The sequence below is a fragment of the Geotrypetes seraphini genome, chromosome 4, assembly GCF_902459505.1.
Source record: "Geotrypetes seraphini chromosome 4, aGeoSer1.1, whole genome shotgun sequence".
Classification (NCBI taxonomy): Eukaryota; Metazoa; Chordata; class Amphibia; order Gymnophiona; family Dermophiidae; genus Geotrypetes; species Geotrypetes seraphini.
This window is the reverse complement of record NC_047087.1, coordinates 100,683,364-100,700,371: the sequence shown is the minus strand read 5'-3', so window position 1 is coordinate 100,700,371 and position 17,008 is coordinate 100,683,364. Positions and strand designations below refer to the sequence as shown.

The 17,008-nt window shown below is 41.7% G+C and overlaps 1 protein-coding gene across 2 annotated transcripts in view; it reads right to left on the bottom strand.

Moving 5' to 3' along the window:
• Window positions 1-17,008, bottom strand: part of MAN1A2 (mannosidase alpha class 1A member 2) — a 394,344-nt gene that overhangs the window by 115,506 nt on the left and 261,830 nt on the right. For both annotated transcript variants that reach the window (XM_033941127.1, XM_033941128.1), the window contains 2 exons: window positions 12,371-12,494; window positions 9,716-9,809 (listed from right to left, as the gene is read on the bottom strand). In XM_033941127.1, the coding sequence (XP_033797018.1) occupies window positions 9,716-9,809; window positions 12,371-12,494 (218 nt within the window). The remainder of the gene's footprint in view (window positions 1-9,715; window positions 9,810-12,370; window positions 12,495-17,008) is intronic.

Sequence of the window (17,008 nt, the reverse complement as noted above, 5' to 3'; positions counted from 1 at the left end):
GCAATTTCAAAAAATAACTGCCATTGGCAAAAATTCTGGATAATATTTTTTCTCTTAAGAATATTCTCTCTAAACCAGTGTATTGCAAACTGTGTATGAGATTCCAGGTGTGCCATGAGACACTGGGGAGGAGGAGAGGTGCCGATTCCAGCTGACTGCCTATAGGATGTGCCTTTTGTGGTGAGAGTCACATCCTGTAGGCCAGGGATCTCAAAGTCCCTCCTTGAGGGCCGCAATCCAGTCGGGTTTTCAGGATTTCCCCAATGAATATGCATTGAAAGCAGTGCATGCACATAGATCTCATGCATATTCATTGGGCAAATCCTGAAAACCCGACTGGATTGTGGCCCTCAAGGAGGGACTTTGAGACCCCTGCAGTAGGCAGTCAGCCAGCGCCAGCACCTCTCCTTCTCTCTGTGGGTCTTCCCTTCCACAACTCCCCACTGGCAGCTCAGGGTCCGTCTGGAGGGCCTTTGCGCATGCGCAAACGTCGATGTGATGACATACCATGCGCACTTCCAGATGCCTCAAGCTGCAGCTTGGCAAAGTTTGCGAGACACTGCTCTAAACAAAGGAAAAGTACTATGCAGCTTTGAGAACCCATCTTCAGAGGAGGATGCTTCAGAACAGTACTTGGATTGGCCTCTGTTGGAAATGGATTGGATGGACCTCTAGTCTGTCCCATATGGCAAGGAATATGTTCTTATGCTAAGAGTCTTCTCTTGACTATCTCCACTTTGTCCTTTATTTACTTTTTTTTCCCTACCAAGTTTCTCTTGCAATCAAACAAGTTCATACAGTAGGGTGCATACAATGTAAAGTCGCTCGAAGAGCCTATACCCAGAAATCATGTAGAACTAGATTCAGTAAATGATGCCCAAATTTGGAAGTCTAAAAAATTGTGTGGAGTGCTATTCTACAAACAGCACTCCAAGTTGTATGCCATTTATACAATAGTGCATAGAGCAGGGATCTGCACCCAAGTTTGTGAACAAGGATTTACACCAATTGAAACCTGGCGTAAATCCTGACACATAAGTTAGGTGCAGATCCCCTGAACTTTATAAAACTGCATGCATCTTTAGTGAATGCCCCTGATCCACCCATGTCCCTCCCTTGGCCATGCCTCCTTTTTAGTTGCATGCTAAGAGATTTGTGCGCAGATTATATAGAATAGCAAGTAGCAAGGTGTGCATGCAGATCCTAATTGAAGTCAATTAACTGCAATAATTAGTTGTTAGTACCCAATTATTGCTAGCTATTGGCTCTTTTCTCAACTAAAAAGTATGTTGAACTTGGGCATGCAACTCTGGACACTATAAATAGAATGCGGGGGATAAAGTCTGAAATAAATATCAAAAGCTGGAGAAAGAATTTGATATCTTTTTAAATTTCAGATAGTTGGCAGATAAGCCTTGTTTTTCTATAATGGTTTCTGAGTGCTTTGCTGAAAGTGATTACCATTGATTAGCTTCTCTGATTGCCATGTGCATATCATACACATTATCATTATTCTGATTATAAATACACTTATGCCAAAAATGGATTTATATCAGTTTCAGTTCAATGCAGCATTTGTTATTCTAAGCACTTGGAAGTATGCCAGTGGCAAGTCATTTTAGAAATATTCATTTCAGATTATCCACAATCCAGGTTTCCAAAATCCAAGTTTTTAAATAACACATAGATAGATATTAATTCATTAGGAAAAGAGGGTAGAATAGGTAAACCTAGTACACAGTAGAAGCATCATAGATAGGGGTTCATTTTCAAAAAGGAAAACATCCAAAAGGTGGCATAAAGGGGGCAGATGGATGTTTAACTTGCCAATCCTTCCAATTTGCTATTTTTGAAATGTATATTGTAGACAGATTTCTATGGTAGTTGACTGCAGTGTCTCTAAATCTGAAGGGGGTATGTTGGAGGCATAGCTTGGGTGGGATGAGAGAGCTTATGATTTGGACATTTTTCTGCAATAATCAAACATTTTAGAAAATGTCCATGGCACAATTTGGACATTTGGGGCTAGACCTGCTTTAACAATGAAGTGCCAAAAGGTTTCCTAAACTGATCAGATGACCACTGGAAGCATGATGATTCCCCCCCAAAGTCCAAACAAAGCAAGAGCCCGGGTATTCCACAGTCAAAAAGCAGAAATCCAAAACAACAAAAGCAAAGACTGTGGATGCAATGATCTTGACAAGGCATTTATTAAGACAAGTGAAATAAAAATAATGTTAAAAAATCAAGTTAAAAAAACCAAAACAACAATTTCCACTTCATGAATAACTAACCTATGATGTAATACGGACCCTACACAGTACGTGTTTTGGCAAAAAGCCTTCTTCAGGGGTCCTAATAGAGTAAAAAGTGAAGCATGAGAATAAAAAAATATACAAATAAAGGTTGCAGTAAGTAAAGTGCCGCAAGTAAAGAGCGGAAGTGAACTGGGTGAAAAAATGATGAAAAAAGTCACTGACCCCCCTCCCACCCCCTAAAAGATGTGAATGAAACAGTGCATACCTGTCTGTATAATAGCTTCAGATGTTATGGCCAGTCCAAGCAGACCAGCACATTCAGGTTCCTGGAGTAGCTTAGTGGGTGGTGTAGTGAACTATAGAGATGGGAACTTGGGCCCATATCCCACTCTAACTACTACACTTATGGTGGAATATATGAGCCTTCCAAAATCCACTCTAATCCCACTGTACCTACATATAGGTGACATTTGCAGGCATAAGGGCTATTGGTGTGGTGTACAATTGGGTCCAGTAGGTTTTGGGTGGATTTTGGAGGGCTCACCATACACAATAAAGAAAGGGTTCTTACCTTGATAATCTTCTTTCTTGTAGACGTGTCTAGTAGCTCTGAACCATAGGGTATTGTATCTGAACAAGCATGTTACTTGCAGAAAACTGTCAATCATGTTTTCAACTCCACCTCCTTCCCAGGGAGCTGCTCCTGCACCCTCAGTTTATGCAAAAGCAATCAAGCAGCACTGTAATGAAAAATATAACTGGAAAGAGGGAAACAGGGAGGAATCCCAACAGTACAAGCATGAGCCAGGGGAAAACAAGTATAAGAGCTCTCTCTTCAGCCATGGCTGGACCAACGCGTCACTTCCGGCCTTGTGTCTCTGACTGTAGAAGCGCAACATCTTTGTGTTTCCTGCCAAGGCCATCAGATCCATCAGTGGAGGCCCCACCTCCAAACTATAGCATTGAACGCTCAGGGGAACAGAGACCATTCCCCTGGGTTGAGAGTTTGCTGAGAAAGTTGGCCTGCAAGTTTTCTACTCCTGCCACTTGCACGGCCAAGAGAGCCTTCAGATGACCTTCTGCCTACTGGAAGAAGAGTTGAACTTCTAGGTGCAATGGCACACTCCTGGTTCCTCCTTGCCTGCTGACATTGGCCACCGCTGTCGCATTGTCCAAGAAGATTCTGACTGCCTTGCCTTCTAGACACTCTTCCAGCACCTAAGCACTAGTCGAATGGCTCTGAGTTCCAGGCGATTTATGGACCACTTCTGTTGAGCCAGCATCTAACGACCCGGCATTGGGCAACCATTTTAACGAACTCCCCAGACGTAAAGGCTGGCACAGGTTGTTAATGTCAGCCAGGAGGAAATGCAAAGAGGCAAGCCCCTGGAGAGGGCAGTCATCTGCAGCCACCAGCGCATGTTACTCTTTGCTACATGCAACCATGGAAGCGGTTGTTGAAGCGAGTCTGTATGAAAGAGAGGAGAAATTCTTGGAGAGATCTCATGTGCGCTTTTGCCCAAGAGACATAAGAACATAAGAATTGCCGCTGCTGGGTCAGAACAGTGGTCCATCGCACCCAACAGTCTGCTCACACGGCGGCCCCCAGGTCAAAGACCAGTGCCCTAACCGAGACCAACCTCACCTGCGTACATTCCAGTTCAGCAGAAACTTGTCTAGCCTTGTCTTGAATCCCTGGAGGGTGTTTTCCCCTATAACAGAACATAAGAAGTTGCCTCCGCTGAGTCAGACCAGAGGTCCATCTCTCCCAGCGGTCCGCTCTCGCGGCGGCCCATCAGGCCCACTGCCTGAACCACTGACTAATTTTACAATTACATCTAATCCTATCCCTATAACCACTTTCTGGATGAAGAAGAACTTCCTTGTGCCCTCTCATTCTCCCCACTTTGGAGAGGGTGAACAACCTGTCCTTATCTACTGAGTCTATTCCCTTCATTATCTTGAATGTCTCGATCATGTCCCCTCTCAATCTCCTCTTTTCAAGGGAGAAGAGGCCCAGTTTCTCTAATCTCTCACTGTATGGCAATTCCATCTCTATGGCTGCTGCCATCAACCCCAAGACTTGCAGGTAGTGCCACGCCATGGGAGATGGCCTCTAGAGCACATCTGAAATCTGCTTCTGGAGCTTCAATCTGTGTGGCTCTGGAAGAAAGACTTTGCCCAAAGCCATGTCGAACAAGATTCCCAGGTACTCCAGACACTGAGTCGGCTCTAGCTGGCTCTTCTTGAAGTTGACGATCCATTCCAAGTCTCGGAGGAGTTGTACCACTCTCGAAATTGCTCGATCACCTTTCTCCTTGGACAAAAGCTTTGGTGAGCCAATCGTCCAAGTATGGATAAACTTGGATCACAGCCTTGCAGAGGTACATTGCTACCACCACCATGGTAAATGTGTGAGGCGCCGTTGCTAGACTGAAGGAGAGCGCCAAGAACTGGAGAGGCTGGTCCAGTACACGGAACTGCAAATACCTCCTGTGGGCCAGGAAAAAGGGAATGTAGAGATAGACTTCCATCAAGTTGAGGGAAGTGAGAACTTTCCCCAGTGCCACTGAACGCTATGACCAACCAAACAATCTCCATGTGGAACTGCAGCACCTTCAGAGCTGTATTGACAGCCATGAGGTCTACAATTGGTCTTGTCTTTTGAGCCTTTCTTTGGCACAATGAAGTATATGGAGAATCATCCCAAGTCTGATGTCAACGTCTGGGACTGGCTCTATGGCATGAAGGTCCAGTAGCCTTTGCACCATTGCACTGACTCTGAGGCCAGCTAGAGAATCTACAAACAAGGCAGCAAACTTGATTTTGTAACTGCCCCGAACAACTTCCAAGACCAAGTGGTCTGCGCCAATCTGAGCCGACCAACCAGAATGCTGACAGCCTGCCCCCTAACTGGGAAGCTGTACCCCAGTCCTGGCATCACTGTGATTTCTAAGAGACTGAACAGAAGCGAAAGCCTGTAGATTCCTGTCTCCTGCCTCCACTGGATCTCTGACGTGATCCCTGAAAGGATCGCTGTACCGTATGAATAGCTGCAGAGGAACAGAATCTTTAAGAAACTCGAAAATTACCCCTTCCTGAACCCTGAGCTGTTGTCTGGTAAGATCTTGGGATGACATATTCAAAACTATTTACATAGAAACATGATGGCAGATAAAGGCCAAATGGCCCATCCAGTATGCCCATCTGAAGTAAACATTATCTCTTCCTCTCTCTAAGTACCTATCTCAAGCTTTCTTGAATTCAGACACAGTCTCTGTCTCCACCACCTCTTCTGGGAGACTGTTCCATGCATCTACCATCCTTTCTGTAAGAAACGTATTTCCTTAGATTACTCCTGAGCCTATCACCTCTTAACTTCATCCTATGCCCTCTCGTTGCAGAGCTTCCTTTCAAATGAGAGACCCGATTCATGTGCATTTACATCACGTAGGTATTTAAATGTATCTAACATATCTCCAAATGGCCTCTCCAAACAGTCTCTATCATATCTCCCTTCTCTCACCTTACCTCCAAAGTATACAGATTGAAATCTTTAAGTCTGTCCCCAAACGCCTTATGACGAAGACCACATACCATTTTAGTAGCCTTCCTCTGGTGTGGCCTCCAGAATTGTACACAATATTCTAAATGAGGTCTCACCAAAGTCTTATACAGAGGCATCAATACCTCCTTTTTCCTATTGGCCATACCTTTCCCTATACACCATAGCACCCTTCTAGTTTCGCAGTTACCTTTTCAACCTGTTTGGCCATCTTAACATCATCCCATACAATCACACACAAGTCTCATTCTTTTATCATGCACCTAAGTTCTTCACCCCCTAAACTGTACCGTTCGCTTGGGTTTTTGCAGCCCATATGCATGACCTTGCATTTCTTAGTATTAAATTTTAGCTGCCAAATTTCAGACCATTCTTCAAGCTCCACCAGGTCTTTCTTCAAGTTATTCACCCTATCCTGGGTATCTACTTTATTGCAGGTTTTGGTATCATCCACAAAGAGGCAAATCTTACCTGACAGCCCTTCAGCAATACCATTTATAAAAATGTTTAAAAGAACAAACCCAAGAACAGAACCTTGAGGCCCAACAATGGTAACATCCCTTTCCACAGAGCGATCTCCATTAATCACTACCCTCTGTCGCCTTTCACTCAACCAGTTCTTGACGCAGCCTGTCACTTTGGGATCCATCCTGAGGGCACTCAGTTTATTTATTAGATGCCTGTGTGGAACACTGACAAAGGCGTTGCTAAAATCTAAAAATACCACATCTAACCCACTCCCTCTATCCAATTCTCTGGTCATCCAGTCAAATAAATTGATTAGATTTGTCTGTCAAGACCTACCTCTAGTGAATCCATGTTGCCACTGGTCCTGTAATCCACAGGATTCTAGAAACTTCACCATTCTCTGTTTTAAAAGTGTTTCCATTAATTTGCTTACCACAGAAGTCATCCTTACCGGCATGTAATTCCCTACTTCTTCTTTACTTCCACTTTTGTGGAGAAGGACTACACCCGCCCTTCTTCAGTTCTCCGGTATCACTCCTGACTCTAGAGACTCATTGAAAAGGTCAGTCAGTAGAGCTACTAGAACTTCCTTAAGTTCCTTCAGCACCCTCGGATGTACACCATCCAGCCCCATCGCTTTATCTACCTTTATTTTACCTAGCTCCTTATGAACATAAACCTCTGAAAATTAATCAGGGTCTACCACTCCTCCAACCCTATTCATGTTTGTCTTCTGTTGTCCCACTCCCAGCATGTGTCAGCCGTGTACACAGAACAGAAATATTTGTTAAGCAATTCAGTCTTTTCCTTATCAGCTTCTACATATTTTTCCCCATCACCTTTGAGTCTCACAATGCCACTTTTGCACTTCTCCCTATCACTAATATATCTAAAAAATGTCTTGTCTCCCCATATTACAGTGTCAGCTATTTTTTCTTCCATTTGCATCTTTGCTTTCTTGACTAAACGACCAGCCTCTCTTAACTTTTCCAGATATTTTTGCCTGTCTTCCTTTTTCTATGATCTATGAAAGCTAACCTCTTATTCCTTACCTTCTCAGCTACTATATTTGAGAACCAAAGCAGCCTTTTCCTCTTTTACTTACTTGCCTTACAAAAAGGTTTGTCACTCTTACAATTACTCCTTTCAGTTTTGCCCACTGCATTTCCACTTCTTCCAGACGTTCCCATCCAGTCAATAATTCCTTGATGTAATCCTGCATCCGAACAAAGTTAGTTTTTTAAAAGTCTAGAACCTTTGCTTTTGAATAAACCCTCTCTATACCCATCTTATATTAAATTGTGATCACTGGATGCCAGATAATCACCCACTGTTACATTAGAAACACTTTCCCTGTTTGTAAGAATTAAGTCCACTATGACCTCATCCCGCGTGGGTTCCATTACCAACTGCTGGAACAGTTCTTGTAGAAAATCCAGGGATCTCCCTTCTTCTAGAAGACCTCACAATAGGGATATCCCAAACAACATCTGGCATGTTAAAATCACCTATTAGTAAAACTTCCCCTTTTTTAGATACATTCTGAATGTCTACTATTAAATCTCTGTCCACTTCTGTCTGTGAAGGAGGCCTCTATATCACACCTATGTAAATGTATTCATCATTCACTCTTTCCAAATTGATCCACAGTGCCTCTTCCTTGCCCTGCAGATCCTGCAATTATGTGGCTTTAATATGATCTTTAACATACGAGTAACGCTACTCCTCCTCTTTTTATTCCTATCCTGTTTTTCCTGATCAGATAATGGCTCAGTATAACTATATCCCAGTCATTATTCTCTGTGAACCACATCTCCATGATCGTCACTATATCCAACTCATCTTCTTCCATCACAGCTTCTAGATCTAGAATCTTGTTTCCCATACTTTGAGCATTAGTATATACTGCTTTCAAAACATTGCCCCTTTTTCCCATATGTGTAGAGGTATTTAGTGATTTACTTATCTGAGGGCTTATAATACTCACCCGGTGGCTTTGATCACCATACCCCATCACTTCTACTTTAAAGCCCTCTTTAGTAGATTAGACAGCCTGCTGCCGAAGACACTTTTCCCCTTCTTTGATAGATGCACACCATTCCTGCTCAGAAGCCCTTGAAAAATCATCCCAGGAGGGACCTAAGGCTCCCGGGCCTATTCTGATTGGCCCAGGCGCCTTAGGCCCCACCAGTAGGCGGAGCTTTGGGACGGATGGGCCAATCCGGCCTCATTCCGTCGTTGGCTGCCTGCCGGACAGGCGGGTTTGGCTCCCGTCTGTCCGGCCAACTACAGAAAGGTACGGGGAAGGGGGATGGGGGTGTCGTGGGGGTCGGCCAGGGGGGTCGCGGGTCGGCTGGGGGGGCGGTCGGAGGTTCTTGGGGGGGGCGGTCGTTGGGGGGAGGGGGGTTTGCGTCGAGGGCAGGAGGGCCTGGGATCCCTCCTGCCCGTAATGTAGTGCGGGGTGGGGTTAGGGGGTCGCCGTGGCCAGGAGGATTTAGACTCCCTCCTGGCCCGAACAACTAGGGGGGGGTCGCCAGGGCCAGGAGGACTTACCTTAAGCACCGTAAGGAGGTAAAGAAGGAGATGTTAGGGCATGTAAAGTAAGGGCATGTAAACAGTACCCGGCGTATAAGACGACCCCCGACTTTGGGGAGGATTTTAAGGTACTGAAAAGTCGTCTTATACGCCGGCAAATACGGTATGTTTTTAGATGTATCTAAATAAAAATAATAACAAAAAATTTATCTTTTTTTATGTCATCTTAGCATATTTTATGCTACAGAACGAATTATTTTTTTTAACATGTATTGTTATGGGAAAACGCGTTTCACATAACGAACTTTTCGCATAACAAACTTGCTCCTGGAACCAATTAAGTTCGTTGTGTGAGGCACCACTGTACTACTATTGGTATGTTTCTTCCCAACTGATTGTTGGCTGTCAACCACTATGTTTCACAAGGGATTGATTAGGTAAGATATAAAAATATAGAATGGAATAGAATCCATAGTGTGACTACAACAAAATCAATCCTAATCATCAAGATCAAGCTTTTTTTTTTTTTTTATAAAATAATCCTCTATATGGTTAATAATTACAAAGTAATCTACTATGAAGCTGAAGGCAAATACTCTTACCTGATCTCAGACAGGACTTAAAATATCTAGGTGTTAAAACATACAACAGAACACACAACAGAAGTCCAGCAATATGCAATATCAAAACAAGAACTTTGTTATACAAGCTTCTGTATAGCGATTATGAGAAATGTTCAGGGATTTTTCACTTCTTCCATGATAAACTTTATTATGAGTTGGCCTTCATGTGCACATTTTATCTGACTTTAAAGAAGACAAGGTACAAGCAATCAGGCAAACACTTTAAAAGCCTATAAGTTAAAAAAAAATCAAACACAAAAGCTTACGTTGACCCCAACGGCCTGTTCTTGGGTTCAGATAGTTTGGATATAGACCATTGGGACGATCCATTTTTTGAAGCAACTTTCGAATGTGCATGACCTGAAGAGATGAAAATAAGCATCAGCACAGAGTAGGTTAAAAATGAGAACAAGGGAAGGTCACTTTTTCATCTCATAGGTTTAACATAGCCCTATTGTTCTAAACTGAGTTTTAAATGGAAAACCTTCCCAAAAAGACCTTCCCTATTTTTCAAAGCTCCTGCAGCATCTCTTTCTACTATGTTCCCCATTGAATTGCTCTTTTATAGCTTCTTACTGTAAATCATATTCTATGTCATTTCAAACATAACTTCTGATGTCTCCTAGAACACTGTTCTTCAACTGCCGGTCCATGGACTGGTGCCGGTCCGCAGGAAATTTCTGCCAGTTCGCGCAGGGCCGGCAAGATTGATTAACATCAATTTCCTGCCGGTCTGAGCAGGGCCGGCAAGATCGAGATATTTTCAGTTGGTACGCGCTGGGCAGGAGAGATCATGGGGAGCCTCCGACAATGGCTTTCTCCCCTCTCTGCAGCTCTCCTTACTTACCAGCGCAGCGATTCAGAAAGGCAGCCTTGGGGCTTTTGCCGAGTCGCGGCTGTCTCTGATGATGCAACTTCCTCTTTTCTCAGAGGCGGCGCGACCCAACAAAGGACCTGAGGCTGCCTTCCTGAATTGCTGCGCTGGGAAGTAAGGAGAGCTGCTGGGAGGAGAGAAAGCCACTATTGGAGTCTAGGAAGCTGATGGGCAAGGGAAAAAAAGGGGACAGCTGCTACTGGACCTGGAGGGAAGGAGGAGAGATACTGCTGGGAGGGGAGGAAGGGAAGAGAGTTAATGCTGTACAGGAGGAGGGAAGGGAGAAGGAAAAAAGGAAGAAAACAGCTGGCAGGGAGATTAGAGGAGGGGAAGGGGAGAGACAGGCATGAGAAAGTAGAGAGATTGATGATAGAAAGGGGTCAGCAGAAAAATAAGCAGAGAGGGACAACGATGGTAGATCTGGTGTAGGAGAGATAAAAATGAAGAGAGCAGTGAAGCTGGAATGAATCATGTAAAAAGGAGAGAGGGGGCGCAAGCTGGATGGAAAGGGGAGAAGGGCATAGAAAGAAAACAGATACCTTATGGAAGGGGGAGAGGACAGACAGTGGATGGAAGAGGCAGATGCAGGATTGAAGAAACAGAGAAGGCAGACGCTGGAAGGAAGAGAGTGAAAAGAAGATGAAAGCAGAAACCAGAGACGACAAAAGGTAGAAAAAAATAATTTTATTTCTATTTTGTGATTAGAATATATCAGATTTGAAATATATAATAATAATAATAATAACAGCTTATATACTGCAATACCGTGAAGTTCTATGCGGTTTACAAAGATTAAGCAAAGGTACAAATTGATTGACTTTAAGAGGGGAGGGTTAATAGGACAGGAAATCCATTTTTGAAAGAGAGTGATCAATAGAACAAGTTAATCGCTATAGAGGGGAGAGAGAAGAGAGGATCAGTTGTCTAGATACTTTAGGAACAGGTGTGTTTTCAGACGTTTCCTAAATTCCTCATAAGTAGTGGGTGAAAGCAATTGTTCTAGGTCTTTACCTATCCTGCTAGAGCTGGTGTTAGACATAACTGGGGGCTGCAAAGCCCAGGCAGTGCTTCTTTAGCTTCCAACTGGCTTAGGGCGCTCTCTGACCAGGGGGCATGACTATTCCTGTCATGTCTGACTGCGGTATTCTGTTAGCATGATATTTCTTTGTAGCATTCTGTAATAATTTTGCTTGTTCAGGTTTCTTGATAGTAGAGGGGATATATATGAAGGGGAGGGGAGATGGGTTTTGTTGATCCTTGCTCTGTATTATTTGTATTTATAAAATGACAATTGTACAGAATATTGTTTCTTTTTATACTTTAATAAAATACATTCAATATAAAATCATAACTGAGGCTTGTGCGGATGATTTGCGGGGACTGAGCTCGTGGAGATGGGGCGGAAATGGGGTTTTTAAATTTTAGTCCTAGTAGTTTGCCGATCCACAAAATAATTATTTTATTTCTGCCAGTCCACGGGTGTAAAAAGGTTGAAAAACACTGTCCTAGAACAATAGTTTACTCTCTTTGATTAGGTCACTGTATGTAAGAAGCTTGTATTGTTCCAGGCGCAGGAAATAGCAATCATTTCCTGTCATCAGTAGCAATACAAAAGAATCTATCAAATTACAATATTGCTCAGCTTTTCAGTCAATCTCTGTCTCAGCGCACAGTGTAACAGCCACATTCACAGGATTTTGGTCTCTATATTCTTTATGCAATGGTATTACTACTTACAGTGCACAGGATTTAAGGCTTCTGAAAACTAATGGAATCCTTTTTCCCCATTTCATACCATTTCTAAAAATTTAACTTTTTTTTTTTTCAAACAAGACATCGGAAAATTTAGAAAATTCATTAAAAACCTAAAGAAAAGGTAAGGATTTTATTTTTAAGTTATATACTTGGTGAGATCTTCCTTTAATAAGAAGCAACTTTTTGCATGGACCTTTTCCCGTTATGTTCTTTTAAACAGCATGTCTGTTTCTAGCTCTTGATTAGACAAAATTAATAGTTCCAAAATTCAATAACATTCAAAGAGATTTACCTTGTTGTAGTAGATAGGGTCTCCAGTCAAATAACTCAGATGTACAAATTCCATATGTAAGGTACCAAATTCAGCAAGGATGCTGCTGCCTGCAGAAGCCCATCCCCAATTTCTGCCTACTCCACTACAAAGTGAGGTAGCATATGAAATGTAGAGAATAGGATGAGTGGATTAAGGGTAGGAAAAAGAGAATAAAGAATGAGATTATAAAAAGGTAAAAACAGGATATGAAAGAATGAAAATAATACAAGAAACCATTAATAAAATGTTGTTTTCTATTATAATATTTTGAAATAGTAAAGAAGGACACTTCCTCTAAGAACCTCTTTGAAAATGCATTGGGTTAAATGTATATCAGAGCTGAACACACTATAAACAATAACTCTTCCCTGATCATCTTCAAGCAATTAAAAAAATCTAACTCCTTTGTTGCTCAACACAGGTTATCATTTCATAGCACCTTAAATTTTTCTTACATTGTTGACCTAAGTCTAGCACCTCATTTCTAACAGTACTCGAAAGAGGCTGTTACTAATGTGCTAAAAATAATACATGTACTTGATTTTTTTAACTAAATACATATTTATGGAGTTTAATCTACTCGACAGAAAATAACAAATGAAGGTAGTTGTGCACGGAATACACAGAGATCAGTAATTTAATATTGATAGGATTTATATGCCAATACTGGTGTTTGTATTTTTATGTAAATAATGTGGATATTATGCTTATTGAGTTACTTGACCTGATTCTCAAAATAACCTTCTGCAACAATTAAAGGGTCATGGACCTTTTAAGTAGGTAGATATCTTTTAACTACTGCAAATAAAATATCATCGAAGTATGGGCATTGCGATTCTTATTTGAGGTTTGTATGTTTTGTTAACCAGTACCCAGATTTTTTTATGAAGAAATATCCATGTAATTTTACATCTTACATGATTGCTTTTATAATTTTAAAATTTTTTGTTTCTATATTTCCTTTAATATGCCTAATGCAGAGGGGGAGAAAAACAAGATGGCGATTTGAGTGGACGTGTGTGTCTAAGCTCTCACTCCAGAGGCTTACTTTTACCTTAAAAACTTTTTACTTACAATTGCTCCGATGCCTAAGAGAAGGGGAAGACAGAGGAATATCCCTCTTCCTCAGTCAGCGACTTCAACACCATGCCAGACTGCAATTACAGCTTTTGCAGTCCCGATGGCGTTGGGTGTGTCCGCAGCTAAGCCCCAGGAGCAGCAAGTTTTCGCTTAGCCCCTTGGGACCTGACCCTCCTCCTCCTCCTCCGGAAGTAGCAACTGAAGTCGGCCTTTGTTCGGAGGGACCTCGGGAACAGCCGAGAGGGGAGGAGACATCGTTGCCAGTGACCCTGGAGAGGATTACAATGGGAGGAGGTGCACTGTAGTCGAGCGGTGGTGAGTTTGGGGGAAGTGAGACCCGGGAAGGAGAATGGGATCCCGGGCTACTCCAGCTCAAGAAGTTCGTGAAACCATCAGTGGTTACTCTGGACTCACTATGGGGAGCTATAGAAAATCTTCAGATGGTATGTACGGGATTCATATCTCTCATGGCTGATGTTTCAACTAAAGTTAAAAAATTAGAAATAGACTTTCAAGATCAATCGAAGCAAGTCGGGGATCTTCAAAAAATCTATAATAGAGATTAAAACTGTAAATAAACAGCAAGTAATGGATAAAGTTTTTTTGCTTTGTAAGATTGAAAACTTGGAAAAATCAAAATTGGAGTTTAAATTTAAGGATTTTAAACTCCTAGAAAGACTTTCAAGGACTTTTTAATCTCTATATTAAAAATTTCAGAAGGGAACATACCACCTTTACAAAAGATTTATTATTTAAAAATAACAATAAAAGAAATTAATACAACAACTGACCAAGAATTATCAGCGTTTTTGGAATCATCAAATCTTGAATTATCCGGACGAGCTACACTAATAATTTCCTTAGTATTTCATCAGGATAAAGAAATGATTTTGAAACTTTACTATAATTTGAAACAAGTTTCTTTTTTAGGAGAAAGAATATACAATATATATATCCGGATGTTTCTAAATGGACTCAGTCAAGAAGGAAAGAATCCCTTATATATCGGGACAAAGTTACTTCATTGGGTGCCTCCTTCCAGCTAAGATTTCCCTGTAAATGTTTTGTGGTATTTCAAAACAATAAATATATTTTTTAAAACCCAGATCAACTGCGTTTCTTTTTAGAAGGGAAAGGAGTTTTGTTTGAACCCCAGTGATTTCTGGAATAACTCAAGTCCGTTACTGATGCCAAAGGTTTCACTTTAATTTCCTTTTATTATGATAATATGTTCTCTTTCCTGGAAGAGTGTCTTTTTTGTTTCTCTCTTCCTTCTTAATTTGAGGACTATGTTTAAGTTAAATATTGCTTTTTAGTTTATTTCTGTTTAACAACCAATAGATGATTGGATGTACTAATATCGTTATATTACCTGTTAAGCACAATTTTGTACTTAATTGAAAAATCAAATTAAAAAAAAATAAATAATAATAATATGTCTAATGCAGGCGTAGATTAAAACGTAGCCACACTGTGTTTTACGTTATCATATCCTTACATCATATTATGAAGAAAGCAATAGCTGTATGTTTGTTGGAAATTTTAACTTGAAAATGGCTCTAAGGATTTTGATGAAATGGGGAGAGGTTAACTAACTCCCTCTTCTATTAAACTGCGCTAGCAGTTTTTAGTGCAGAGAGCCATGCTGGATGGCTCGCGCAGCTCCCAACGCTCATAGGAACTCTATGAGCGTCAGGAGCAGCGCGGGCCATTCAGTGTGGCTCCCTGTGCTAGAAACTGCTAGCGCAATTTAATAGAAGAGGCCTAAGTGTCAAATTTGGGAAAATTCATTGGGGGGGTGTTTTGTGGGCTTTCAAAAGACGTTCGGAGCAGCATTAGAATGGTGCTTGGAACGCACTGAGAAAACACTGTTGCAGCGCCACAGTGAGATTTGGAATGCACTGAGAAAGTCTATTGGAACACCAGAGTGAGGCTTGAAAGGCTATTGGAGCACCAAAATGAGGCTTATAACACACTGAGAAAGATTTCAACACACAATCTGAGGAAAAATACAGGAGGGAAGTTTGGCAGATAAAACCATCAGGTTGGGGGCACTTGAAAAAAGCAACAAAAACACATAGCACAAACACAAAGGAGGAACTCCACAACCTGAGGAAAATTAAACAGATAATGAGGTTGGGCACTTTAGTTCACAAACACACAGGAAGGAAGTTACGCTGATAAACCATGATTTCAACACACAACCTGAGGAAAATTAGCACCACTGTACAGCACATATGTGCCCATACCTTAGCTCTACAGGAACCACCACCAACTGCACTTCTCCCTCTGTATTTGAAGTTTCATTACTCATGATTTAGATTATTCACGGTTTTTGGCAATCTGGCTCTTCCTCTCCCCTCCCCACGCAGCACATTTTATGTTACCAAAAATAATTTTTCACAGCCACATAATGAGAGAGGAGAGCCAAAGAGTGAGCAAAGACAAAGACAGTAAGCCCCCCTACTCGCCTGGTTTCCAGCAAGACGCTCGGCGGCTGCCATGAGTCTGGTTATCATGCATGCCAAACCCACTGAGCCGAGAACCAGCCAAGTGCTTACAGCTGTCCAATTAAAGGTGAAGGAGGCTGCTCAGAGAGAGGCTTGAACTGCACACATCGCCTAAGGGGCGGGGCACATGCAGGGAGGTGGGTTTGGCCTCAGGGCCCGAGCTCTGATGAGGGAGAGTTTTAATATGGAATGCGGAGTGGGTATGAATGGATGCGGGTGGCTGCCAAAAAGGATAGCAAAGGAAGGTAAAACGGGCTGCTCACATGCTTTTCGTTTGTTTATAGTTTATGCCCTCTTTTCTCTTCCGATACTTATTTGCGGTTTTCCAGTATTCGCGGAACTGTTCATCTCCAATCACTGCTAATACAGAGGGAGAAGTGTACATCCTTTTTTCAGTTTAAAAACCCTCAAAAACACAACATAATCATTGCTCTATCATACAAACTGTTGCCTACCATCCATGTAAATTTAATACAACACACTAAGAGAGAGAAGCTGCCTACCTCTGTTTTCATGCACAGGCACACCCTACACAGCAGCACTATTTTATTTTTTTACTTTTATCATTTTTAACTCTCCACAGTTACTGTATATGTTCTCTATGATAGTTTACTACAAAAGGAACAAACAATTTAAGAACTAATATTAACCCATGTCTTGGGGATGACTCTTCAATTTGCCAACTGAAATACTTCGGCTATAGTCTTATTTACCAATTGGCATTCTAAACTCATATTAAAACTATAGAATTTGCACACGTTACAAGTTTTGAGTTATTTTGGTCATCTAGGTTTCAGTGGTTATAAAATATATGAACCTACTTAAAAGCCACAATAAATTAATGGTCATAAAGAGACCTCTAACCACTTATGTGGAATATTTTTTAAATAAATTTTTCTCAAACTCTCCACCTGCTAGGACTAACTGAAACCTGGATCTTACTCAAAGACTCTGCTTCAGCTGCTGCCCTATGTCATGGAGGCTACTTTTTCTCACATACACCTTGCCTAGTTGGTCATGGAGGTGG